This window comes from Delphinus delphis, chromosome 8 (assembly GCF_949987515.2).
Source record: "Delphinus delphis chromosome 8, mDelDel1.2, whole genome shotgun sequence".
Taxonomy (NCBI): Eukaryota; Metazoa; Chordata; class Mammalia; order Artiodactyla; family Delphinidae; genus Delphinus; species Delphinus delphis.
This window is the reverse complement of record NC_082690.1, coordinates 107,531,310-107,558,427: the sequence shown is the minus strand read 5'-3', so window position 1 is coordinate 107,558,427 and position 27,118 is coordinate 107,531,310. Positions and strand designations below refer to the sequence as shown.

The 27,118-nt window shown below is 59.3% G+C and overlaps 1 protein-coding gene across 6 annotated transcripts in view; it reads left to right on the top strand.

Annotated features, from left to right (window-relative positions):
• The window catches only part of SHANK2 (SH3 and multiple ankyrin repeat domains 2), a 546,027-nt gene that overhangs the window by 257,718 nt on the left and 261,191 nt on the right, over positions 1-27,118 (top strand). For all 6 annotated transcript variants that reach the window (XM_060019467.1, XM_060019468.2, XM_060019471.1 and 3 more), the window contains 3 exons: positions 9,109-9,424; positions 20,710-20,879; positions 25,684-25,797. In XM_060019467.1, the coding sequence (XP_059875450.1) occupies positions 9,109-9,424; positions 20,710-20,879; positions 25,684-25,797 (600 nt within the window). The remainder of the gene's footprint in view (positions 1-9,108; positions 9,425-20,709; positions 20,880-25,683; positions 25,798-27,118) is intronic.

Below are 27,118 nucleotides of genomic sequence, written 5' to 3'. Positions count from 1 at the left end.
CAGCGCAAAAGCTGAAAGAATGAGCCCCAGCTCCCCCCACCCCCAGACAGGCAGGACGGGGGGTGGGGACTCCGCAGACACGGCAAGGACACTGAGGACACTGGCCTGACCGATGTCCAGCGCGCCTGCCCGTGGGGACCGGGCGACAGCCCTGCAGGGCCGTCCTTCTCTGCTGCCCAGCAAGGATCGGTCAGGGCCTGGGCGGACATGGGGGTGGATGGAGGTAGGATGGGGCAGAGAAGGGAGGCGATTTCAGTACAACCAAGGAGACCAGCTTGGTGGGCCTGGAGGAGGGCCTGGGGACACTCAGAACAAAGTAGAAGCTGGACTCGCCACCTCCCTCTTTTCTGGTTCATTCATTCGCTCATGTCCACAGCAGTGGGAGCACACCCCGTTTGCGGGACGGTAGGGGAGCTGGACGCTAGACCTGGTTTCAGGAAGATTGATGTTCCCTGGAGCCGGAAGGTCCCCAGGGTGGCCCTCGGTCGGGCGGGCGGAGTGGGGGGTGTCTCTCCAGTGACTGGATCCATCCGGGAGACTTCCTGGAGGAGGCGGCACCCAAAGAGGCCATGTAAATGCATTCTGAGGGACCTTGGAGGGCTATCACAGGCGCAGGGGCAGGGTGGGTGCCGGGTAGATTGACTTGGTATTCACTCACAGATTTTTTTTTTTTGTTAAATGTATTTATCTAGCAGTTGCACGTTTAGCCGTGGCAACCTTCACGTCCAGGCACTGTTACAGATATTGATTTGATCCTCGCCTCCTGTGTGGCGACACCGTTCACATCCCCACTGATAGAAGAGGAAATGAATGTACAGAGATTTATCGCGACTTTCCCCGGACGCAGAGCTGGGAGGTGAAGGGGCTGGGACTCGACCCCAGAAGGCTGACCTCCCCCTTTTCGTGCTCTAAACACGACTTATGCGATCCCACAGCCAACACTGGGAATGCGTTGGGTTATTCCTACCTGACAGATGGGGAAACCCAGGGCCGGGGTGCCTGCCCAGCCCATAGCCGCCCAGCAGTAAGACACAGAGCCGGCCCCTAACTCAGATGCTGGCCCACTTGCCCTCACCGGGCTCTTTCCCCGCCGGCTGGCACGGCGAGGAGAGGTGGGCTGACTGTCCACGCCTGAGACCCACCAGCCCCGCAGACTCTCACCGGGCTTGCTTATAACACCTGGCGCATCCTCCCTGCCAGGACTTCAGAGCATCTTGAAATGTTCTGATGTGCGAACAGCCTTTTTCATAGGAAAAATGAAATTATTTTCAGCCTGTTATCAGGCAGTTGTCAAGAGACCTGGCAGATGAAGGGCTTAGACAGTGAGGGTTTGGGAGGCGGCCAGAGCGAGCGGGGGCAGAGGGCGCAGAGGCCAAAGCTGTGCAGGCCGGGGTAGGGGGGGCGTGGGGCGGGCGGGAGGACGGGGCCGTGTCACGCATCGTTTATGATTTACTTCTTGCTTCTTACCGAGGGCCTGGCACTGGACTCGGGCTGGGTGGGGCTGAGGGGATGCTAGAAGGCCAGGCCAGAAGGCTGACAGCTAGGGGTTCGTTCTGGGGTGACCCTCCTCCTTCCTAGAAGCTATCTGATTTGGGGGGCCTCCATCTAATCCCTCCTCCTGCCTTTGTGTCTTTCAAACAGGCCCCAACTCAAAAGATGCTCATTTATCCTTTGAGGTGGACGGGTGGGTGAGCAGGTGGACAGATTCACCAGGTAGCATCCAGGTCCCCACCCGCCTCACCCCAGCCCTGCTTGGACCCAGAATTCTTCTTCTCCCTTCTCCCCCTCGTTTGGAATGAAATCCATTTGGAACCAAACCTCAGTCAGCAGGAATGTGACCAGCACAGCCTCTGATAGTCACTTGGGATGCTCCGGGAAAGCCCCGTGTAGGAAGAAAGAGTCTAGGAGTTGATGGGAGGAAAGCTTAGCCAGCTTTGGGCTGGGCCCCGACACCTCCAAACCTACTTTATTTGTTGGGATGAAGTCTGTGCTTCGAACGCCTCGGCTTTCCCTTCCAATTAGTATGTGGCAGGTGCGGGCGTGTTGTCTGTGTGACAGTAAAGGAGACTGGTGCACATGGGTGCAGAGCCAGCACACAGGTAGTGAGCTCCCTGTTTCTGGAAGTATTCAAGGAGAGCATGCCTGCCAGTGGCGAGGAGGTTTTACATGGGCGAGGAGGGTGAAGTCAGGAATGGACCACCTCCTCCCCAAAGCCCGGCAGGATTTCTGTGGAGCAGAGCCTGGTCCGTGGGGCCGGGCACACAGTAGGTCTGCACATGAACCTCAGCTCTGGCTCCTAGTCTTGGGGAATTGTTTGCTCAGGTTCCTGGAAGGGTGATTGGAAGAGCTGTCTGCTTATTAGAAGAACTGAAGGTGTCTGGAATGGGAATCCTTTGGCTAAGGGGTGTTTCCTGGGGTTCCTCAAATTCTGTTATGTCCAAAGTCTGCTCTTATGCCCCCACCCCGCCACTCATGCAGCCTGGGAGGGAGCCAGAACCTTCTCTGTCCTGACCACTGCTGCATCCCCTGGGCCCGCACAGCTCGGGTCCACACGTGTGATGGGACGTAGACCCTGGCCGGGGGGTGAGGGGTGATGGAGCGCCCCGCCTGCCCCTCTGCCCGGGGCCAGCCAGCCTGCTTCCTGGTTACAGGGTCTGTCTCAGCGAGGCTCACCTCTCGGGTGAGCAGCCGGGAGGCCCCCTCGTTTCCAAACTCTGCTCCTACCTGTGGACAAACGCACCCATGAGGGTCACTCCAACACAGTGACGGGGACGTGGGCTGGGGGCTGTCCCACCTGGGCCACGTGTAAATGCCCTTTGGGCATCTCTGGTTCTGCTCCCAGCACGGGGGCAAGGGCTCCGCCCCAGGTCCACAGCGGGGGAGCCGGCGTTGGCCCGGCACCTCTGGCCTTTGGCGAGGTCGCCGCCCATCAACCCCGAAACACACGCACTCTCTGCTGACAGCCAAGGTGGCAGCGCCACGGCAAAGATTGTCGCGGGCACTTGGTGCGGGAGGAAGCTCACGCTCTGGGACAGCGTCAATCACTAGCAGATGGAGGGAGGGTTGAGCACTGCATCGCCGCCCACTCCCCAGAGGGTTTCCTGGGCTGGGCAAGCGCTCTGGGACCAACATGGCAGGGCCCCGGCCTCCGGGGGAAGTCCCTAGTTTCACCGTCCCTGTGGCATCCTGTCCCAGCCAGGGCAGATGGCCAACAGCCCCCCGATAAACTAGACTTCCCCACCCTGAAGACCCCTGGCGAGTCAACCCGGTGGCAGAGCTGCAGGCTCCCCAAGTGGAAGCGGCTGTGTCCTTGTTCGTGACGCTTTCTACACCCGAGAGAGATGCTTCTGGAAGCTTTCCAGCCTTGCACCAAGGTCCAAGGACATCCAGCTGTGCCAGCGCCACCTCTGTCCCCCAGGGACGTGCGTGGTGAGGGGCAGGTCGTGGGGTCTTTGTTGAGAAACTGCACCAGCGGCCGAATGTCTCCTGGGGCAGAAATGGCCTGGGCGCTGGCATGGCGGGGGAGGGTCACGGGGGCGGGGTTTGAAGGCAGCTCCGAGCTGTGCGACGGGGCGTCGTGGGAGTGCAAGGAGGATGAGGCTCAAATGCTCGGCTGGTACAGGGCACCCAGTCTCCATTCTCGCTACCCTGGAGAGACCATTTGGTGGGACGTCCCGCCAGCCTGGGCATCCCGTGAGGAGATGTTCCCACAGTGCTTACGCTGCCGTTTTTGTTGGCGCAAAGCATGTCGACCATATGGAATTCAACTTACAGGCTCCCGTTGCTTCTCCTCATCTCCTCCCATCTTTCTCTCTCGCTCGCTCGCTCTTTTTTTTTTTTTTTCGAATTTCAGAAGCAGTTCTCTTAGCAACAGAAAAAACACACACTTAATTACAGCCCCAGCAGCAGATGCGTCGGGTGGCAGAGCCCGCTCCCTGAGATGCTCCGTTTAGTTTTCGGGAAGACCTTTCTCCTTGTGTAGAAATAACCCCGTTCCACCTGCCGTGGGGCTCGCCAGCCATGGCCCCTCCCTTTGTGTTTCCTGCACGGGCAGAACTTTCTCCCTGTCGCCTCTCCCTGTGTCTCCCGGACTCTGTAAGGAACGTGCAGCGTGGCTCTGAAAACGCTCACTTTTCTCAGCTGCCTGGAATTAGGGCGAGCCGTGCGTGGCTGGGCTGCAGTTTGTTTTATCTCTCTTTTGTTTCAAAAAAAAAAAGGAGGGTGGGTGGAAATCCTGTTTTCTCCAGGGTCATTACCTCCAACGGGGAGGCGGGGGGGAGCCAGAGAAGCAATGGGTCCTTGTGTGTGATTCTCGCCAATGGAAATCTGGGTCATGTTCAGAAATTCCAGGAGGCTGGCACCGGCCGCCCAGTTAACACGGGTCTGGCGCGCGGCTTATCTGGAACCGGGATGTTTTATCTCCTCGACTGGCTCCCCACATCAGCTGGCGGACAAACGGCATTCGAGAGCATTTGGCTTTTTCTTTAAAATGAAAATCAGCGAAGCACAGTGCATGCCATGTAGCCCCGGGCGCCTCTGAGCGGGAGTGGCCGGAGCCCCAGCCGGAGGGTCCTTGGGTCATCGCGGGGGGGGGGGGGCGGGGGGGGTTCCGGCTCACCGATGCACTGATCACAAAAGCAGGGTGGCACCGCTCACATGACGGGCGCGGGGAGAGGCCGCGGGCTTTGAGAGCAGCCCCAGTCTACGCACAGTTGGCTCCCAGCTGACAGGCAGAATATGGGGTGGGCTTTGTCACCAGCATGCTGGGTCTGGCCTGCCCAGCTGTGCTTGGGAGCCGGCAGTGCCCAGAGGCCCGCCACCGCTCCCCGGGTCCGAGACGCTCCAGAGCCCAGGGGCCGGGCAGCCCTGCTCCCCTTCCTCCCATCCGAGAAGGTTATATAATGAGCGGACCACTGCCGAAGTCGGAGGGAAAATGAAGTCTTTGTTAAATGCCTTCAGCAAGAAGGAAGGTAAGGAACGAGCTGTAGGGTGCGTGGCGCACAGGAACGAGCAGTTTCTTACTGATTCTCCCGGGGAGCTGGGGCCTCCCTTTCCTCCTGAAATTGCTGGTCGTTCATCCCCGCCACGGAGGGGAATAATTACTCCTGGGGGGCGAAAGGGCTTTGTTGTAGTTGGTCTGGAATTTTAACCCACTTGAAGGTGCCGGGGTTTTTTTTGTTGTTGTTGTCGTTTTCCTAAGTCTCCAGCCCCTTTGCAGAATTGTGGCATGTGCATCCCTGGTGCTTCCAGAGGGCAGTTTAGGAACTAAGACCTGGGGAAAATAGGAAGTTTGACTCTAGTCTGTCCGCTACCTGGAGCACATGCGGAGCACTTGGGCAGGAGTAAGGAAGGTCAGGGCACTGCTGGCCGCCCCGGCCGGGTGGACGCTTTCAAAACCACCGCTCGGCTGTCCTTGGCCGTCCCCGGGTTGGAGCGGATGGGAGATGCAGCGCGGTAGACTTTAAAAGTGCAGCTGCTTTTTCATACCTTGTGTGACTTGTATTGTGGAAAAGAAACGTGTAAGTAAATGCATGGAAGACAGCTAAGGAAATATCCACCCACTTAGAGTTTGCAGATTGCCTGGAAGAAGGAAACAGTTGGGTGGAATATTAATTATTTTCAGACAGGAAGAGAGTTATTTCTAACCCTTTTCACACAAATACCCCCAACATTTCCACGGCTGGTTCCAGTTAGTTTGTCAGACAGGGAGCTCTTGTTTTATGAAATCGGGAGGTTTATGAAGACGTGAGTTTAGAGGGATTAAAAAGATATTTCCCAGCCCAAGCCATAAGATAAACATGGAAGAAATTTCCAATGATACCGCACAGGAAACGAACTTAATGTGAATCTTGGTGTTTAAGCGAGATAATTTTCATTAGAGCGTTCACCCTGATGTCACCTAGGCGATTCCATCCGAGTAACTCGATGGGTCCTCAGGCAGAATGTATTTGCAAAAGTCCCAGCTTTCATCCCTGAATCTTCCAAGGGCAGCTGCCCCATGTGAATTGTGGCCACTCTCAGAAAGACCTCTTCCGCCTGGTTCTCGGGAACGTTTAGAAAGAACAGACTTTGTCTGTGCTCGTTTGCTTACATGATGAACCCAGATTCGCCTTCTGGGACTTTGGTCTTTCTAATCTGTGCACAGCATGAGGGTTTCAGTCGGGGGTATGGTGTTTTGTTCATTGTGTTCTCTTCTTCCCTTGATTTTTCTTCCCTTGTGAGCCTTTCTTAGCCATTGGCAGGACTCCCCCCCCCGCCCCCAAGTTCCATCACTTTCTGTCAAGGGCGTTAGTACTGTACGCACCCGGTTACATGGGTCAGAAAAATAGAATTGACTGTAGGTAGGGTCAGGGAGGCTGGGAGGCTCGGCCCAAGTTCGCGTCATGGAATGTGGGCGTTTCCTGGTCTCGGGGTGTCCCCTTTGAGCTGGGGTCCCCCTCCCCCCGGTCCCCCCGGGCCTGTCCTTGGGTGGGGGGCAAGGAGGACGAGCCGGGAGCCCGAGGGGGCTCTACCCCAAGCGTCTGCCTGAGAGCCTGGCTCCCTCCTGGTGCTGTGGTCCTGCAGCCAGCGGGCTCTGTGAATGGAGAGCTCCGCTGCTCTCGGAGATCCTGGAACCGCCGTCCTTTGCAAGGTCTCCGCACCCCCACCCCCCGCCCCCGCCCACTCCTCTGCCAGGCGGGGCTCACATCACCCTCTGTCATTCCAGAAGTCTTCTGGCCTCCATCCGACACTGACAGAGGGAGTGACAAGGATGAGCTTCTCCCTGGTGACCAGCAAACACAAACCCGGCACTTTTCCCCAAATTGAGATTTTACTAGGAGGTGGGGGTAAGGCCTGGGCTGATTCCCCGGTGGGCTGAGCCCTGGAGAGGGCGGCCTCTTGGGCCCTGGAGACAGGGGTCCGCGGAGCATGCCTCTCTTCCATCTCCCTCCCGGCCGGGCTTTGAAGAGTTCCTTTGCTTTGAGGACGCAAGTGGTAGTGTCTCTTGCCCTGATAGACAGGCTTCAGAGGAAGCAGGCTGGCATGAGGGTGCGGCTGGAAAGAGCGTGACCTCCCCCGTGGGTCGCTTCCAAGTTCTCACAACTGTAGGAGCCAGATGTGGATTCTGAGCGTGCGTCCTCGGGAAGCCTTGTGACATTTCCGCGTGGCTCCCCTGGGTTGGCTACATCTCTGCTTTCCCAGGACTGCCCTGCATCCCAGGGAGGCGGCAAAGGGGTGCATTTGGTCACAGCTGTCTCAATGGAGCTCTGCCCGCACCACCTCTGTCCCCGTGAGCCCTGCCCGCGCCACCTCTGTCCCCGTGAGCCCTGCCCGCGCCGCCTCTGTCCCCCGTGAGCCCTGCCCGCGCCACCTCTGTGCCCGTGAGCCCTGCCCACGCCGCCTCTGTCCCCCGTGAGCTCTGCCCGCGCCACCTCTGTGCCCCGTGAGCTCTGCCAGCGCCACCTCTGCCCCCCGTGAGCCCTGCCCGCGCCACCTCTGTCCCCTGTGAGCCCTGCCCGCGCCACCTCTGTGCCCCGTGAGCTCTGCCAGCGCCGCCTCTGCCCCCCGTGAGCCCTGCCCGCGCCACCTCTGTCCCCGTGAGCCCTGCCAGTGCCGCCTCTGCGCCCCGTGAGCTCTGCCCGCGCCGCCTCTGCCCCCCGTGAGCCCTGCCCGCGCCACCTCTGTCCCCCGTGAGCCCTGCCCACGCCACCTCTGTCCCCGTGAGCCCTGCCCGCGCCACCTCTGTCCCCGTGAGCCCTGCCCTCCAGCGTGGGAGTGGGCTGGCATCAGGGGGTTGCTATACTTGGTTTCCATGACGAATCTCACCACCTCTGACCTTGGGCAGCTGGGCTGGTGGGTCCTGCAGGACCCCGTCCTGAACTGCTGACGCCGTTCTCTGAGGTGCTGGCTTCCTCAGGTCCAGATAAGCCCCCCGGAGGCTGTGTGTTGCCCGTGGCCCTGCGGGCCGGTTTGCGGACCGGCCGCCCAGGCTTCTGGCCAAAGTGTGCACAGCCTCGTGTATTGGACCTCGGCCTGGGGCAGCCAGCTCGAAGGGGGTCCATGTCCTTTGCTGCTGGAATCGGCGGGTCGCTTCCCCTGCAACCCAGAGGCTTACATTGCTTTAGTCGCCTCTTCTTGGAAAGGACACCTTCTGTTTCTGGCCCAGGGCACGGGCCGTGTGGATTCCGGCCCTCACGGGCCCTGTGAGCAGTATCCTCATTCCAGGTCCCTGGGTGTACTGATCTCACAGAGTGAGGGCCTTGCCTCAGGTCTAGAACTTCGTAAGAAGCATGGTGACACTTGTCAATCCCCTCCTGTCTCACGCTGCCGGGTCCTGGTTTGATGGGTAGAGAAAGGAGCCCAGTGGGGGTCGGGACAGACTGCTTCCCACCAGTAGAGCTGGGGACTGTGGGTGTCTGGGCTGCTCAAACCGCAGCCAATCCCTGTCTCCAGTCCTGGAGGCTGGAATCTGAGATCCAGGTGTGGGCAGGGCTGGTCCCTCCTGAGGCCTCTCTCCTCGGCATGTAGACGGCCGTCTCCTCCCTGTGTCCTCACGGGGTCATCCCTCTGTGTGTGTCTGTGTCCTGACCTCCTCTTCTTATAAGAACACCAGTCCTGTGGGGTTAGGGCCCCACCCCAGTGACCTCATTTTACCTTCCTCACCTCTTGAAAGACCCCCACCTCCAAATACAGGCACATTCTGAGGTCCCAGGGGTTAGGACTTCAACACAGGGGTTTGGGGGAAGACACCATCCAGTGCACGCAGGGGCTCAGTTCAGGTCGTGGCGAGGAGGAGCTCCATGGCTGCCTCGGTGCCCTGACTGTCATGTGCGACGGGGCAGCCCGTCCTTACGCGGTCTCTGGGCTGCTGAGGGCCTGGGCACTGCCCAGATGGAAGTCAGACCCTGTGTCCCTTCCATCGCAAGTGCTGGCTTGAGCCTCCGTGGAAGGAAGACTCTCTTGGTCTCCACCCGTCTCTGCTCCTGTGTCGGGGTGAGTTCTGCACATGGCGGGGTCCCATGGGGGGATCGGTGCAGAACTCATGGTGTCCGTGTCCTTGGTGGCTGGGGGCCTCGATGACGGTGCCGTACGTGCCCTCACCCGCCTCTCGCGTTCTCTCCGACGCAGTGCCCTTCCGAGAGGCCCCGGCGTACTCCAACCGAAGGCGACGGCCCCCCAGCACACTGGCCGCCCCCCGGGTCCTGCTGCGTTCCAACAGCGACAACAACCTCAATGCCAGCGCGCCTGACTGGGCCGTCCGCTCGGCCGGCCCCCACCGCAGCCTCTCGCCCCAGCTGCCGCAGCAGATGCCCAGCAGGCCCGACGGGGCCGTGAAGACCCTTGGGAGCTACACCTCCGGGCCCCGCAGCCGATCCCCCTCGCTCAACAGGCTGGGCGGCACCGGCGAGGACGGCAAGAGGCCCTGGCAGCCCTGGCACGTCGGGTAAGGAGCGGCCGGGTGGGTGGGCTCCCGTGGGGACCAGGGAGAGGGAGACCTCCTTGCTCGGAGCCCCTGGATTCTAGAACTCAGGGCGGGGCCGGAGGTTGAGCAAAACACCTGGTTTATTCCAGCCCGGATGTTAAGAACACTTGAAAACCAAACTTCTGCCAACTGCCCTGGCTCAGACCATCACCTGAGAGCAGCCAGGCTGGCTTGGGCAGCCGCAGGTGTTGGAGTCCGTCTCCTTTCCCTGTGCATTGGCTTCTGGGTCTCAGAAGTGAAGTGTGGACAGACAGGGAGCTAGGGGCCCCAGCCTGCCCTGGGCTGAGGGCTCCTCCAGGGGATACCTTTTTCTTTGTTCCTTTGTCTGTTTTATTGAAGTACAGTTGATTTACAATGTTGTATTAATTTCTGCTGTACCACAAAGTGACTCAGTTATGCATATAGGTATTCCTTTTGTACCCTCCTTTGGGTGCCCTTGTATGCTCGTTTACCGTTATGGTTTATCCCAGGGGATTAGAGTTCCCTGTGCTGTACAGGAGGGCCTTGTTGTTCGTCCATCCTCTGTATAATCGTCTGCATCTGCTGATCCCAAGCTCCCAGTCCTTCCCTCCCCCACCCCCTCCCCCTCGTCAGTCTGTTCTCTATGTCCGTGAGTCTGTTTCTGTTTTGCAGATAGGTCCATTTGTGCCATAGTTTAGATCCCACGTATAAATGATAACATACAGTGCCTGTCTTTCTCTCTCTGACGGACTTCACTCAGGACGATCATCTCTAGGTCCATCCATGTTGCTGCAAATGGCATTATTTCATTCTTTTTTATGGCTGAGTAATATTCCATTGTATATACACCACATCTTCTTTATCCATTCATCTGTCGATAGATATTTAGGTTGTTTCTCCAGGCGCCATGTTTACCGTCAACACACCTTAGCCAGAATGAGCCCTCACATTCGTAGCCACCAGACACCCTGGCACAGGTGAAGCTCCGAGGGGCCACGTCCTAGTGCTGGAGCCCGACAACCCCCCCCCACCAGACTCAGTAGCAGCCCCGGCTGGTCCTCTTGTGTCTGCCCACGAGGCAGGGGCAGGGGGAGCGTCCCGGCAGACTCTGAAGCAGCCCAGGGGACCCCATTCCATCCCCTTTCCAGAAGAGGAGACAAGGCCAGCATAGGCCAGAGCGTGGACCCCCCTCGGGCGTCTCACTCGGGCCGTGGGCACCCTCTGACTGCCCTGTGTCCCCAGCAGTCAGGGGGGCTGCATTCCCACCCAGAGCTCCAGCTCCCGGGCACGCTGTCCACCTCCTCACGTGGCCTTCAGAGTTTGTCAGGCCAGGATGAGACTCCCTGGGGATGGGCTCGTCACTGGGGCCTCAGTGCTGTTGAAGCAGCCGAAGCAGTGACCTTTCTGACCCCGTCACCACCTCTGCGATCTCATGTGGACCCACGAACTGCTCCGTGCGCCTCAGCCCACCTGGCTCGTTCCCCACAGAGGACCCTGCAGCCTCCCATTTCCCAGATGAGGGCACTGAGGCCAGGTCATGTAGCTGGGGCAGGTCATGAGAGTTGTCCTCCTTGAACTCTGTCCTCACCCATGGTGGCCCAGGGAGAGCCGGCACACTGCCCGGCGTGGTGTTTCTGGTGAGGGTTGAATGCCCCCCTTGGTCCGGCCTTCTGCCTCGTGACCCGGTTCCCCATCCCACCGTGCCCCGTTCACCTGGGCTCACCACACCTGCCTGCGGTGAGTCTGTCCAGCCGTAGTCACTCCTGACGCCACGCCCCCCAGCTCCGGTCGGGGATGTCAAGGAGGCGGCCGGGCTCAGCCTGGATGGAGGGCTCAGTGGTTCACGTGGTCCTGGGAGAGGGCCGATTGCTGTGGCCGGGGCAGCAGGCCAGGTGTCCGGGCTGCAGCCATGAGGGCGTGGGGAGAGCGGGCCCGTGGCAACCCCGGTCTCCTGGCCCCGTCTCGGTGCCAGCGTCCGGAGGCCCACTGGAGCCCATCCGCACTTCCCCCCAGAGTCTCATTCTCACACCCGAGAGCCCATCCTTCCTCTGGTCTAGATTCTCGCTCTGAGTCACCCCAGGGGAGAATCCCAGGTGCTGCCGAGTGCCATAAAGCTAAATTAAAGGGCTCCCCCGAGGCCTCAGATTCCACTTCACACCGTTAGCTGGAATTATGACTATAATTTTGAAGAGAGTGTGTCCCCTTCCTCCAGTACGAAATCTAATAAGATACCAAAGGCAGGGTGGCCAGGGACTTGCAAAAGCTGCAAGCGAAATATTGCTGTGCAGAGAGGACGGCAGCTGGCGTGTTGCAGGGACCCCATCTGACTGTCCCTGATGTCCTGTGTGTGTGTGTGTGTGTGTGTGCACACTTGTGTGTCCATGTGTCTTTGTGTCCATTTGTGTTTGTGTGTGTGTGCGTGCATCTGTGTGATGGTGTGTGTGTGCGTGGACTTGTGTGCCTTTGTGTGCACTTGCATGTCCATGTGTGCACGTGTGTCCGGATGTGCACGCATGTGTGTGTGTGTGCCTGTGTGCTCAGGATCTGCTCACTCAGCAGCTACGCGCTGACAGGAGCCCCTTGAGTTGCTGGGGTCCTGCCCCCGAGACTCCCGTGTCATAAAAGGGACCTGCCAGGCACCCTGGTTCCCCGCGGTCGCCAGGATAATGGTGGCATTTGAGCCACACGCAGGCTCTCTGCTTTCACACCTGTGCTCAGGCGTGGACACGGCCGTACACGCAGCCCCAGTGATGGGGTACCTGCGCTCAGGGTACCACAGCACAGCCCCTGGGCCTTCTGGGGGCCCAAGGAGGCAGCTGAACCCTCCATCCCGTCTCTGTCTTCACAGCTCAGAGCCCAGCCCTTGCCTGGGACAGACGGGGATCCTTGCAGGGAGGCCATGGCTCCCAGCCTCGGGGTTGCCCAGGTGCCCCCAGAGCGCTTTCTGGTTGTCACAGAACCCAGATACTGGTTGGGATACTCCCCAGTCATGGAGGGGAGAGCCCCAGCCCCACACGGACCCCTCCGTCTGCGGATCCTGTCTCAGTGGGTAGCTGCCAACCCGCCAGTTGCATCCAGCTCTGCCTCCTACCTGCTGTGTGACTTGGGGCAAGTCACTCAACCCTTCTGTGCCTCCGTTTTCTCATATGTAAAAGGGGACCTGCTGGGTTTGGGCCGAGGAGGCTGCTGAAGGGAGCACCCGCCACGTGCTGAGACCCGTGTAAGTTCCACAGACATGTTGGCTGCCTTGGTTTCCTCATTGTAAAAGGCGTCTTGACCGACCCTCTGACCGCTGCAGAGGAGGTCATCCTGGTGAGGGCTGCGGCTTGGGCAAAGTAAGGGGCAGGGGAAGTGGAGGGCGTCAGGCCAGCCTGAGGGAGTCCCAGCGTCCTGAGCATCTGGCGGGGGTTCCCTCTGGCTGCCCACCGCACCTCACCCCCTCCTTCCTCTCTCGCTGCCCACGGGGAGTTCTGACCACTTAGCGCCTCTCCCTTGGGCAGAGCCCGTAAACGGCCACCTGAGGCGCCGGGAGTGTGATGGGCACCTCCACGTGGCCAGAACCGGCCTCGGGCCAAACCCTCGGGTGTAGGCTTGACGAGATGGGGCCGAGGCCCCCCCAGCTGCCCAAGCCCCACACACCCATCCCTGGGCTTCTGCCAGCCCTGGCCAAGCGGCTTCCTCCCGGGCCTGGGCTCTGCGCTGTGGGCCAGGGCAGCTTCCCACGTGGAGCCAGCCCTCGATAGCCAGCCGACCTGAGTGCAAATTAGAAGAAGGAAGAGGGTTCAGAATGGACGGGAACCCGTCTGCCTGCAGGGAACCCGTCTGCCTGCAGCCCGTCCCGGTGCCCTGCCTCACCTGGAGGCTCTGCATGCGCCTGCCTGCGTCGCCCTCTAGTGGCGCCCACTGGCATGGCTGGTCCACGTTGCTAAGAACCGGCCTGAGAAAGGGTTTCGCTGGGTGGCCCCATCACCCACCACCGGAGTGTGGAGAGGAGTGCGGGTCCTCCTAGGATCCCTCCCAGCTGCCCTGTTCTCGCCAGGTTGGGAACAGCTCTTGACGTATTCCCGCAAAGCTCGCCAGCTAGTCCTGAGGGCTGCCCTGGCCTCACCGGCACCAGAGGGCGTGCCGGCCACCCTCCCATCAAAGGAGCGGTTCCAGGGTGCGTTGGGCTCGGCAGAGAGGAAAGCCTGCTGCGTTCAGGCAGGGAGACTGGCTGGCTGTATCCTGCGCGCCCACCTCCCCCATGGGCAGGGGCTGAGCGGGAAGGGCTCCCAAAGTCTGTCTCTCAACCACGTTGCTTTCGTTTCCCTGAACTCGGCTCTATGGGCGGAGCGGGGGTCCCCGAAGGGTCTGGGTCGGTGGGAATCCACCCCGCCCTGCACATCCCTTCCGGGGGATATGCCCCCATCTGGGCAGACTCGGGGGGTGACAGGGCGCTGTGGGGCCCCCCTGGCTCGCGCCTGTCCACCTCCGCGCACGCTCGTCCCGCCTCTTGGGGCACAGGGACCAGGATGCCAGAGCTGTGCTCCCCAGCGGCACAGGGACCTGGTTTCCTCGGTGAGAGCTGCTGTGCTGCTCCCCGCCACGTGCCGTCCTGACCCAGAAGGCGGGAGGGCGTCAGCAGACAGGGCAGGGGTGGAGTCGGGCTGTCCCCCGCCACCCTGCCCGCTGCCCGAGCCCGGGTGCTAACGGCATGTCACCCAGACGTCAGGAGTAGGGGGTCCGTGAGGAGGTGGCCACCTGGCGGGTAGGCGGGGCCAGGTGAAGGGGGCACCCCGGGACAGCAGGTGCGTCCGGCCTGCTGAGGAATCGGGTCCGGGCACCACACTGGCTGCCCTTGCCTGTCACTTTCTGTCCTTCCGCACCGGGGACATTCAGTGTTTGCTCTCTCAGCTGGTGGCATAAACGCGTGAACAACCGGCCTGTGATGGGCGCTCACCGTGCAGAGGCGAATACCCGAGAAATGAGGGCGGGAAGCGTGTCAGCCCCGGGGTTGATGTAGTCGATGACAGGGAGCCCCGGACAGACTGACTCCCCCAGAGGCAGAGCGCACACAAGTCAGGGCTCAGACCTCCCTGGGGGAGACGAGGGGCCTCCACGGAGGAGGGGGGCTCCGGAGGTGGAGAAGCGGGCCAGCCAGGCATCGGGGAGAGGCAAGGGGTCCTGTGTGACCGGAGCAGAGCGTGGGAAGGTACAGGGAAGGACGCACCTTCCAGACTCTTCCCCATCCCTCGGGGGCTCTAGGTGCCCACGCCCTGCCGCCTGGAGCCTTGTGTCTGCAAACAGGCAGAATCCCAACGCCGGTGGCCTGGGCCGTCCTGGAGTGTGTCGGGGCAGCTGGACAGTGTGGGTGCTCCGAGGCGGGCACACTTCTGAGATCACGGGGGGTCCCACTTCTCTGGAGTCCACAAAAGCCCCCGCTGCACACTGGCCACCCCAGCAGGACGGGACGTCTAATGATTGCCCATCCGCGAAGCACCTCCTCAGGACCTTGCGGGGAGGCTGTGGCGTGTGGGGTGCTGGCACCAGAGCCACGAAAGCCGGAAACGCAACCTAGAAGCCTGGGAGGGGGCCACGGTGCTCGGGGAGGCGTGCGGGCTGAGAGCTCTCGCATTTCTTCCCGGCCCGAAGGCAGAGGAGGAAACAACGCTGATGGTACAGGGGGTGACGTGGAGTCTGAGCTTCCATGCTTAAGACACAGCTGTCAGCGGGGTCAGGGCTTGGGATCTCTGTGTTGGAAACGCCACCCCCTCCCAGAGCCGCCAGCAGGTAGCCCTCCAGCAGCCTCCTTCTACCCACATGAGTCTGGAACCTGGATGACACCCCGATTTCTAGCAGGTCCCCAGCTCTGGGAGATTCTGCTTCTTCATATCTGTGATTCTGCCACCACTCTGCACACAGGGCTCCCCGTCTCCAGCGCAGCCACTGATCCCAGTGCCCCTCCAATCATGCCCCTGGTCTCTGTGGCATCACGTTTCCCCAAACGTCCCAGCAGAGCCTTTCGCGCAGCCGACGCCCTCTCCCTGTCACCCCAGCCTCTGTGCTGACCCATCAGACACGCAGAGAAGCATCTTGTCAACTTGTACTTCTCCCCCATGAGGCTCGAGTCTGTCTCAAGTCCATGGGCGTCTGCAGATCCACTAAATACTTGCCCGGTGAAGGAGTGGATGGATGTGTAAGTGGCTGACGAAGGAACGAACGGAGAAAGTTCCACGTGCAGGCAGGTCCCTGTTCATCCAGGAGAGCTGGGAAATGTCCAGGTCACCCCACGGCCGACCAGTTTTCTGATATTGACAATTCAGTGATGTAGCCCTCATACCAAAACAGCGCCGTTGGAATTCCTCCTGGCTGTTCTTGGACGGAACACAAGGAGAGTGTGGACCCTTTGGGGTGGGGGAAACTTCAGACCCATCCTCACTGTGCAGGCAGGACGGGCCCAGCCTGGCCTCCAAGAGGGGACGGCACTGCCAACCTGGAGCCATTGGGGCGCTGTGGCCCCTGCTGCCGTCGAGGGCTGCCACGGGCGAGCAGGGCCCAGCAGAGGGTGCATTTCATAAAACGGGGCAAAGGGAGGTCACGGTCGCCCGGTTCGTCACCGCACAGAGCAGGGAGCCCGCAGGGAGCCCTGAGCTGGGATCGGGGAGCCAGGATGTGAGGTCAGCTCTGCATCTCTGCGCCTACGTCACTATTTATGGGGCTTCCATTTTTCCACTCGTGAAGTGGCACTTGGCAAGGCTCAGATTAACCTGGAATGAGAAGATGCTTCAGCGTCTGTGTGGACCACACATCACTGCTGGTACCTAGAACCGCAGACGCACTCTGGTCTTCAAGGACCAACTTCTTCCTGTTCTTAGACAGAGCCTTTCCGGGCTTGGACAGATGAGTTCGGGAGCTGACTGTCTGCAGAGTGGCTCAAGGAACAGAACTCCCAGACTGGAGCTGTGTTCGCTTTGACGTCTCTGCCCAGTGACACACTCCGGCGCCGGCTGGAACCAGCTGGCTGACACGTGCATCCTGTCACCCACTTTCCAGTTGAAGCAGAGAGTGAAGCAGACGTGTTGAGTGTTCACACACCTGTGCAGAATGGTTCCTTCTGACTCACTCTCAGGTCTCTCTAGATCATCCCCTCTTATCACATGGGGAAACCGAGGCTTCCAGTGGTTAACTGACTTATCCAGCATCTGGTGGTAAGTGACCAGCTGGGCTTCCGGCAGGGTTCTTTTGAAATTTGGATGAATGAGTGAATACATAATGTTTGTATAAGTGGTAAGATAGATGGATGGATGGACGGATCAGTGAGTGGATGGGTGGATGGATGGATAGGTGAATGGATGGCTGGATGACGGATGGATGGATGGGTGGATGGATGGATGGAGGATGGATGGTGGATGGAGGATGGAGGATGGATGGATGGATGGATGGAGGATGGATGGATGGAGGATGGATGGTGGATGGGTGGATGGAGGATGGATGGATGGGTGTATGGATGGACAGGTGAGTCGATGGCTGGCTGGATGGGTGGGTAGGTGGAGAGATGGTAGCTGGATGGATTTCTCCTGAGGATCAAGTTTTCAGGTTGGACGCAGTCTCCTTGCTGATTGTCGTTGATTATGCACAGTGGGGTTCCTTGGGCTCCTCATGTGGTTCCCAGGCTCTGGGCACAGCAGCTGCTTCTGTAGCTGACCAGCAGCTAGGAGGCAGGTCTGGCAGCCCCAGCTGTGCTGCTTACCCTCTGCCCTGCCCCAGCCATCATCAGCATGGTCCATCTTTATCTTTTCTCTGGACTTTGACCCGCCCCCTCCCCTGGGGGAGAAGCCCGCCTGCCTTAACCCTGCTGCCCTCAGAGTCGTCTCGCCTTCTGGTGCTTGGGGACCAACTCATGGGCCCACCTGCCCTTCCGCTCATCGCCCCTGGTGTCTGCTGCCGCCACACCTCCTGTCCAGGGGTGTCCATGCGGCCCATTTGTGACCTCCGTGGGACAACCTGCAGTTTCTGACTGGGGTTTAACGCATCAGGCACTTCCGAGCACCCACTACTGCACCCGCAACCAGGGATGGGGGCATGGAGATGGTGTAGATATAGCCCTGTGTTGCATAGCTCCCAGGCCAGCCTGGGTGATGGTCAGATGCAGAGGTGATAACTTCCATCAAAGCTTCAGTGACAGAGCCGGCGGGGGGCAGAGAGGGGGAGCTTCGTCTGTTTTCCGTCACTGATCCTCCTAGCAGCCCCGTGTGGGGGGCCCCGCCCGGCCATCGCTCAGTCCAGATATGGCAGGTGCATCGGGGCAGATCCAGGCACTGTTTGTGGAGGTCTGGGGAGAGGAGGCCTTCTGAGGCCGGTATGGGGCGCCCCCCTGGAGCGCCTGCCCTCTGCTGACCCCAAGCCTTTTCTGAACCCTTGAGTCCAGGTGGAGTGGCCCCGAGGGACACTTCCCTATTGCCGAGGGGCCGAGTCCCCTTGGTTACCAGGACTCACTGTCCCCTGGCCTGGGGGCTGGAGAGGAGACCCCTGATGATGTTCAGCCCCTGTGGCAAAGGCACTGTCTCCCCGCCGCCCCCGCCCCCCGCCCCCCGAGCTCCGAGTGAGGCTGAGGTGAGGCACATTGAATGGCTGGGTCTTCTTCCTGATGCAGAAGGCGGGCGGGACGTCGTCGCAGGCGGGAACGCTGAGGGCCGCTCTACCTTTCCCGGGTCTTTCCCACCACAGGCAGGTGGCCCAGATAGTCCTCCCTCTCTGTGCGTCAGCTGCCTTGCCAACTGTCACCTCTGGACCAGAGGCGGTCACACAGCCTGGCTCGTGCCGGCGTCGCAGTTCTGGGCTCCCGGGGTGTTTGGGGATCAGTGATATCCGTCCAGAGGATGGTGGATTTTCCCATCTGTGCACGCCGATCTGTAGCCGGCTGGTGGGGAGAAGGAAGTGGGGAGGGACAGGAAGGCCGCCGGGCAGGGCTGCCTGGTGATGTCAGAGCTGACAGGGGCACCTGTTTCCCAGGATGCTCTGACCTCCGTCTGTGGCTTCAACTTGGTCAGGGAAGGCTGGGGTCGAGGAGGCCGGAGAGGGGGCATCCCTGGGGACAGGAGAGCTTGTCCACTCTCTGTGTCTCTGAGCCCAGGCGAGCACCTGGGAAAGGTCACATGCCCGCCCGCTGCTCCGTGTGGTTTAGGGAGAGCTCTGGGCTTTGGGGCCGGGCAGGCAGCTCTGACGGTCGATCCTTCTCACCTGACTAGCATAAATTAGGGTGTAAACTGAGCACGTCCCGCGTGTAGACATGGGTTCCTGTGGCCAGCTCATCACCACAAGCGAAAAGTGAAAAGCGTGGCAAAAAACAGCACAGTCACGCTTCCACGGATTCTTACAAGCGTAAAGCAGACCCTACGTATCTATCAGGGGTGCCAGCGTGGGTAAAGCACGACACAAAAGGAACATGGGGGGTTCGCGTTAAATCCCGAACGTGAACGGTCACAGCATATTCTAGAATATTCCCCGCAAGCCTGTTTCACACCTAAAGGTGAGAACGTCTTCCTTGCAGGAATCTCAAGCTCCCTGTGTGGGCTCCCAGGCCACGGCATCTGTAGTTTGAAAGGAGAACCATAGTTGGGGACCCCACCCTTCACGGCCATGAATTTGTGCCATGAGTGGCCCCCCTCCCGAGACTCGGATGTGGCTCCCTGACTCGGGAACCTTCCCCAAGTATTATTAATAATCCTCTTCCCCGTGGCGGGTTGTCCTCTTGGGCGACACCAGCCGGCCGTGAAGGCTTCTCTTGTCTTTCTGACCAGGGGCTCTGGAGCTTCGCCCCGAATCCCTGCCCAGGTTCATCCACGTGCCTGGGTTTTTTCTAAAGACCCCATCACGGAAGGAGAGCTCAGTATGACTCCTCCAGATTATGAGTGATAAGAACATGCTCTCAGGCTTCCCTGGTGGCGCAGTGGTTGAGAGTCCGCCTGCCGATGCAGGGGACGCGGGTTCGTGCCCTGGTCCGGGAAGGTCCCACATGCCGTGGAGCGGTTGGGCCCGTGAGCCATGGCCGCTGAGCCTGCGCGTCCGGAGCCTGTGCTCCGCAACGGGAGAGGCCACAGCAGTGAGAGGCCCGCGTACCGCAAAAAAAAAAAAAGAACGTGCTCTCTTCTCTCCAGAAGGAGTCACCCGGGTCACCCATCAACTGTCACAATGACATGGGGATGTCGTCACGGAAAACCACTTTGCACGTTTCTCTGGGAACCTGTGCTTCTCTCTCTCTCTCTGTCTCTCTCTGTGTCTCTGTCTCTCTTATATCCCACCGTCGGGCCCTGTTGAGTTAGATGTCCACGCTCACTGTCAGGCAGGGAAGTTGGCCTAGAAACGCACGCTCTTTGTGATATAGTCACATAGAACAGGAAAGAATTAAAGTCCCACTTGTGAAATGTCACCAGGGCAGCTGGGCGTGGGCTGCCTGCACCGCGATAATGAAGGCTTTCGCCAGTAGGTTCTGGGTGTTTCCTCACATGGTGTGGCTGGCGCTCACAGTGAGGCTCTGATAACATGGCAGAGACCCAGGGCCTCCCTTGACTGCTGCCTCCACTGGAGTTTTTCTTAAATTGAAACACGCACATAAAATTTACCATCTTACCCACTTCTACGTGTGCAGTTCAGTGGCGTCAAGTACATTCGTGTTGTCGCGCGACCATCCCACCATCCACCTGCATCTTCCCCATCTTCCTAAACTGACGCTCTGTCCCCATTAAAGGCAGACTCCCCTCCCCCTCCGCCAGCCCCTGGCCCCCACCATCCTGCTTATGAGTTTCAGTACACCAGGCACCTGCCCTGAGTGGAATCACTCATCATCTGTCCTTCTGTGACCATCTTCCTTTATTTAGCGTAACGTCCTCAAATTTCATTCATGTCGTCACCTCCCTCTTTCAGGCTGAATAATATTCCACTGTGTGGATGGACCACATTTGGGGTGTCCATTCATCCAGCAGTGGAGACTTGGGTCGTTTCCATCTCTTGAGAAGGATGCTGCTGTGCACGTGGGTGTGCAAACACCTGTTTGAGGCCATGCTTTCACTTCTTTGGGGTACCTGCCCAGAAGTAGAACTGCCAGAATTACCTGAGTCTTTTAAGCACTGATGCTGCCCCCCGGGGCCTTTTCACATCTCCAGGCACGTCTAGAATCAGGAGCTCCAATGTGACTGCCCGAGGCTCAGCGTTTGTTATAAACAGATGGGCCAAGGGTCTGGAGTGTACCCTGCTCTGTCTCAGGCCGTGACCCTCCCTCTCTGTCTCTGCCCCCCTCTCCCCTGCAGTCCGGCTTTCCTGCCAGGCGCCAACAAGGATGCGCTCTCGGCCTTCGAGTACCCGGGGCCCAAGCGGAAGCTGTACAGCGCGGTCCCCGGCAGGCTCTTCGTTGTCGTCAAGCCATACCAGCCCCAGGTCGATGGCGAGATCCCCCTTCACCGTGGCGACAGGGTCAAAGGTCAGTGTCCATTCTGCTTCCAGGGCAGGGTCAGGCTGGGGCCCCTCAGCCTCAGTTTATCCCCGTTGGGGTGTCGGTGTCCAGGGCATTGCTTCTGCGGGGCCCCCGTGGAAAATACGGAGCCCTGGGAGGGCAGAACGGGGAGTACAGTGATGCTCATGGCCCCGGTGACTCTAATGTCCATTGGGAAGGTTAGCACGTGACTATCTGGGACGGGAGTCCACTGCAGAGAAAAGCAGGGGAGGGGCAGGCGAGGGCGGCGACGGGCAGCTCTTCTGCGTCTGGAAAACCTCCCAGGGCCTCAGGAGGAGGTGGGAGGTGGTGCTGGGATGCGGCCAAGCACGGGTCGGACTCAGACGCGTCTCGGGGCTCAGGGAGGGGCATCCAGGTGGATGGTTCAGCCTGGGGGCCTGTGACATTGCAAGGAAGGAGATCCGCCGGGTTATAGGGAAGGATGCCCAAAGCAGAATCCTGGGAAATGTGGGTGAAAAGCCTTGAGGGCCGCCGTGCATGCCAGGAGTTAGACCAGGGGCAGTACCAGCGATGGGAGCCAGCGACGGTTTCTGAGCAGGAAGATGAGGTGTATGCGGCCCTTAGGGAAGACGGGTTTAGTGCAGGCATGTGCAGGAGGTTGGCAGCGGCTGTAGAGGACCGCTGTGGCGCTGGAGGCCACACGAGGCGGGTGGAGAAGTGACAGGTGTGGGCTGCAGGCCCCATGGGGGCCGCTGAGCTCACCAGGCGGAGCAGGAAAGGGCACAGCATGCCTGGCCCTGTCGCTGCAGGGCAGCTTTCGGAAGATGCATGGCAGGGGCAAGAAAGTGTGCCCCTTAGGGGTCAGCCGGTCAGGTTCAAATCCATCTGGCCCTGAGCTGGTGATGCCCTGCTCCTTCCTCCGTACCGCGCAGTAATCTAGCCGACACCCCCTGGGTTTTACAAGTTTCCGAGGACAGCTGGAGACCCGTTCTCTCTCTTGCAACTCCTTCTTGGTAGTCCAGCTGCACGGAAACTCGACCATCTGGTGGCAACAGCAGGTCCCAGGGGCTCTGTTTATTTTATTCCCATCATTTTTTTTTTAACCATAGGTCGTTTCTGTTGGTCTATTTTCAGGTTCACTCGCTCTTTCCTTTGAAATGCCCCCTTCACTGCTAAGTCCGTCTTGTGAATTTTTTCATTTCAGAAATGACACGTTTAAATTCCAGGGTTTCCACGTGTATTTTCTTATAGTTTCGCTCTGTTTGCCAAGACTTCCTATTGCTCTGTTGACATTTTCACTCTTTGGATGTGCATTGCTGTTTTACAACAGCGTAGACGGGTGTCATCGTCCCTCTAAAATCCCCGTCTGTCGTCCCACCATGAGGGTCATTTTGGGGTCAGGCTCACGTGGTTTTCTCTGCTCTGGAGGACGGGCCCCATCCTGTTGGGTCTTTGCCTGTCCGGTCATCTTCTGTTGCGTTTTGGACATCAGGGTGTTAAGTTGTGGAGAGTATGGCTTCAGTTCATTCTTCCTTTCTTTTGGGAGGGTTGCCTGGGTGACAGCTCAGGCCCCGACTTGAGCGGAGCTGCTCTGCATCTTTTCAGAGAGGTGGGTGCCCTGAGTTGGCCACCCCTCCCTGGCTGTTTCCCTTGTGAGGACACCCCGACTCTCTTCAGGGTGCCTGGTTTCCTGGCTCCATCCTTCTGGTTCTTTAGGCCGCTCAGAACGCAGCTTTTTCCTCATGTGCCCCTCCTCTGCCAGCCCTGCTGTGGGGACCATACTTAGTCCAGGCTACAAGCCGTGGAGAAGGGGCTTCGCTATCCAGCTCTGCTCCCCTCTCCCCCCGGGCAAGCATGCATCCCACCAGGCCCGTCTGCTGTCCGCGTCCTGTACCATTTTGCATCATATTCAGGGTTTATAGCTGCCTCCTGGGGTGGGGTCCAGTGGGGTCTTCGAGCATCATACCCATAAGTCCCTGATTGTCCCTATGTAGTTTAACACAGTATTTTTGTTAACTTTTAAATTATAAACATTCAAATTATAAATACAAGCACTCACATGACCTGCAGTTTGGAATTTTAATACCAAACACCAAAGAGCACCGGGTCTCGCTGCCCAGCCCAGCTCTGAAATCTGCTGAGCCCGCACCCCTGGGCTTTCGTCCCCCATGTGTCCATCCGTCCACCTTGCTGTCACCCCCAGGCCCGTGGCAGGCTTCGGGCTGGGCTGGGAAGGGCCTGGGGAGCCTTCCCGGTCACTTCAGTTACCGGTCACTTCACATCTGGGGGCCGCGTGTCCTCGTCCACACATCAGAGATGATAACAGAGGAGATACAGGTGGAGACTGTTAGCACCTGCTATTTACCAGGCACCCTGCTTGGGGACGTCACACGTTTTTCCTTGTAAACCTCATAGCAACTGTGGGCCAAAGGTGTCAGATCCCATTGTGTGTGTCAGCACGGGCTGCTGTAGCAAGGCTCCCCAGACTGGGCAGTATAAACCTCAGGATTTACTGTCTCCAGTCCTGGAGGCTGGAATCCGAGATCTAGGTGTGGCCAGGGCTGGTCCTCCTGAGGCCTCTCTCCTCGGCCTGTAGACGGCCGTCTCCTCCCTGTGTCCTCACGGGGTCGCCCCTCTGTGTGTGTCTGTGTCCTGACCTCCTCTTCTTATAAGGACCCCAGTCCTGTGGGATTAGGGCCCACCCTAGTGACCTCATTTTACCTTAATCACCTCTTTAAAGATCCCTATCTTCAAACACAGCCACATTCTGAGGTTCTGGGAGTTAGGACTGCCACATAGGGGTTTGGAGAGGACACCAGGCAGCCCACACAGGGGCTCAGTTCGGGTCGTGGCGAGGAGGAGCTCCGTGGCTGCCTCGGTGCCCTGACTGTGCTGTGAGACTGGGCAGCCTGTCCTTACATGGTCTCTGGGCTGCTGAAGGACTGGGCGCCGCCCGGATGGAATTTGGACTCCACTGTAACTTTTAAGGACCCCATCTCCAAGCACAGTCACAGTCTCAGCTGCTGGGAGTCAGGACTCCAACAGAGGAATGTTAGGGACAGGATCCAGCCCGTAAAAGACTCCTGTCTAAGTTACATGGTAACTTGGGGCAAGGCTCCCACAGCTGCCTACCTGGGGACGGGGATTCCGGTCTAGTTTGTCTGGACTGCAAGCCCAGCCCCCTTTGTCTCTCTGAGTCGCTCACGCCTGCAGTCGGCTTGGTGCCGGCGTCACCTGGCTGTGCCCAAGGGTGTGGCCTTGACGTTGCCTGGAGAGACGAGAGGCAGATGCACGGTCCCCACCACGAGTTTCTACGTGGACCCGTGGCGGTCAGCCAGGCCGCTGCAGTAGCTGGACAGCGCCCGGGCAGGTCCCTGTCCTCCGCTCACCATCCAGGGCAGCGCTCCGAGACGACCCTGTCACATCTGGGTTCCGTTGGGCTGCCGTGGTGTACATCCCCGTCAGCTGGGCTGCGCTGAGCGTAAGGGGCCAGCGCTGATTTTTGTAGAAAATGGTTCACGCGATTATGATCTTAATGGTCCTCGGGGAGGTTGCCTGTCTGTTCCCTTTAGGCCGTTTCTTCAAATTATTAGGCAAAGACGTCTAAAGCTGAGGTACTCTGTGCTGTTCACCTTCAAAACTCACGGGTCCGGGTGTCCTTACCTGGCCTTTGAGATTAAGAGGAGGGATGGAAGGAGACATTTCTGTGGCCATGATCTCTTCTCCGCAGTTCTGGTGCCTGGGGGTCCTGAGTAATTTACAGAACGTTAAGACGTGCAGAGATTATACTAACCTCCCACTGCACAGATACACTCTGAGGGAGCCAGGGCTTTGGGGTGGAGGTGTGCCCCCAGCCCAGCATCACAGGCCTAAGAGACAGAGACCCTCCCCTGCCTCACCCCTGCCAGCCTGACCCTTACGACCAAAATACTTGTCCAAGCAGTGCCTGGGCAGCACGTGGGACCTCGTGTCTGTGGGTTTGCGTTGCTCACCCACGCTCAGCATCGGTCCAGTTTAAAAAGGAATACGCTTCGTCCCCCCAGTGGGCGTCTGTGAGGCCCTCTGTGCGCCCAGCACTGAGCCAAGGAAGGGGGAGACCCAGCGCCCTCAGCCCTGCAGGCGGGGCAGCTGTGTCTGTCCCGTGACCCTTGACTTTGCATTTTCACTGTGCAGCGGCCCCCTGCTGCTTGCGGCACCAACATAACCCTCAGGTTCTTCATTGGTAAGCCGGCCAGAAGCCCGGGACTGCCCGTGGGGCGTCGACCAGGCTGCCCTTGCACTTCAAGCCCAGGTGGTATCTTGTAGCTGCCAAGCAGGCTGCTTCCCTGTCTCCTGCTGTGAACTCTCTGTTCTCAAACGAATTTCAAAGGTCCTGTGGGCCTGGACTCTTGGCCTCTCCTCCCCCCAGCTCCAGAGGGGCCGACACGACCTCATGGTTGCGTCTCTTCATCAGGGTGGCCTGTCCCCCGACTTTGACACCTGAAATAACTGATGGTGGGGTCTCGGAGGTCCCACTCTCCCGTCTCAGCTGGGACCTGAGAGACGGGACACAGTGGCCACACGCCGAGTGCTGTGAGATACGAGGACACCAGGATGCCCGGCGCTTACATCCTCTCCCCCAGGCCTAACGGGCAGAGGGGACCTGGGGGCTCAGAGGCTCTGCAGTGCCCCCTCCGAGGGACACTTTGCCAGGCCCCTGGTCTACGGCTGAAGGGAGGCACGGTCAGCCAGCAAATAGACCAGAGCTGCCGGCCCCTCCTCCCTGCATCCACACCCCACGCCCTCCAAGCCCCGCCCACTAACCCCTCCCCCTTTCCCCATCTGTCTCTAGTTCTGAGCATCGGCGAAGGGGGCTTCTGGGAAGGCAGCGCCCGCGGCCACATCGGATGGTTCCCAGCCGAGTGTGTGGAGGAGGTCCAGTGCAAGCCCAAGGAGAGCCAGGCAGGTAAGGCAGACCCCACCCTCGTCCGTCCACCTCTGTCCGGCCTGGGGTCGGCGTCGTTGCTGACACAGAGCGCGCGGTAGGTACGGGCAGGTGTGCGGTTCCCGAGAAAGGCTGAGTTTCGGACCGAGGGCTTCTCTGATCCTCCGAGCGGTGGACGCCATCCCACTGGGCTTTGTCCAAACCAGAAATCGGTTGCAGGGCGTCCTGGAAGCTTTGCGTTAAAACGCTGGTCTATGCGTGTGCCAGGAAACGGAGCGTGCGTTCTAGCCGTCGGAAAAGGGCTTTGCGGGGAGAGTAAATGCTTGAAACTGCTTTATCGATCTCTCACGCCGACATCATAAACAGGCAGCTTGGCGTTTCCCCGCCGGCCCCTGCCGGGCCCTCCCCGAGGACTCGAGGTTCTCTGTCTCAGTGAAAACTGCTCGAAACAGGCCTGTGCTCGAAGCAGGTCTGAGGCACATCACTGCAGCCCCTCGCAGAACTCCCAGACACAGCCCCTGCTGGCGCTTGTCCTGAAAGCGATTGCCAAAAGATTGGATTGATTGAAATGGTAGGAGGAAACCACTTATATAAAACGGTATGAGAAACAAATAGGAGAGGTGGAGACACACAGAGCACTAGGTTCTCCTAAGAGCCTGGTCTACGCGTGCCCGGCTGGCTTCTGGTAGAATCCCAGACCCATGGTGCATGTGTCAGAAGTGGCCACGTTCGCTTTGTGGCCGATGGCTTTGCTGCGCCCTTGGGCAGTCTCATCATGGTGCCAGTTGGGCTGTGTTCCTTTCCGGAACCTCTGGGGAACAGTTCATTCCTGTGCCTTTTCCAGGTTCTGGAGGTCACAGCATCCCTCGGCTGGGGGCCCCTCCTCTGTCCTCAAAGCCTGCAGTCGTGGGCCGGGTCTTAGGCCGCGTCTCTCTGACTCTCCCTTTTGCCTCCTCTCCCTCCAGTTTTTAGGTCTCATGTGGTCAGATTGGCCCCACCTGGAGGACCCAGGTCAGGCTAAACTAATTAGAAAGCTTAATTCCCTCTTGCCTTGTAAGGTCATGTACTCACAGGCACGGGGGATTCGAACATGGGCATCTTTTGCGGGGGCACCATCCTCTGTCTACTAAGGGTGGTGAATAAGAACACGGTAACCCTGCTTATGGTGTGGATTACTGGCCAGAGGAGGGAGGCACCGCTGCGACCCGGGGTGGAGTGGAGGTGGAGGGAGAGAACAGTGCAAAGGAGATGGGATTCGAGCTGGATTTTAGGGTGGGGGAGAGTCCAGGTGGTTCCTATTGGGTTCTGTTTGCCTTGGGCTTTCTGAGATCATGACTTACCA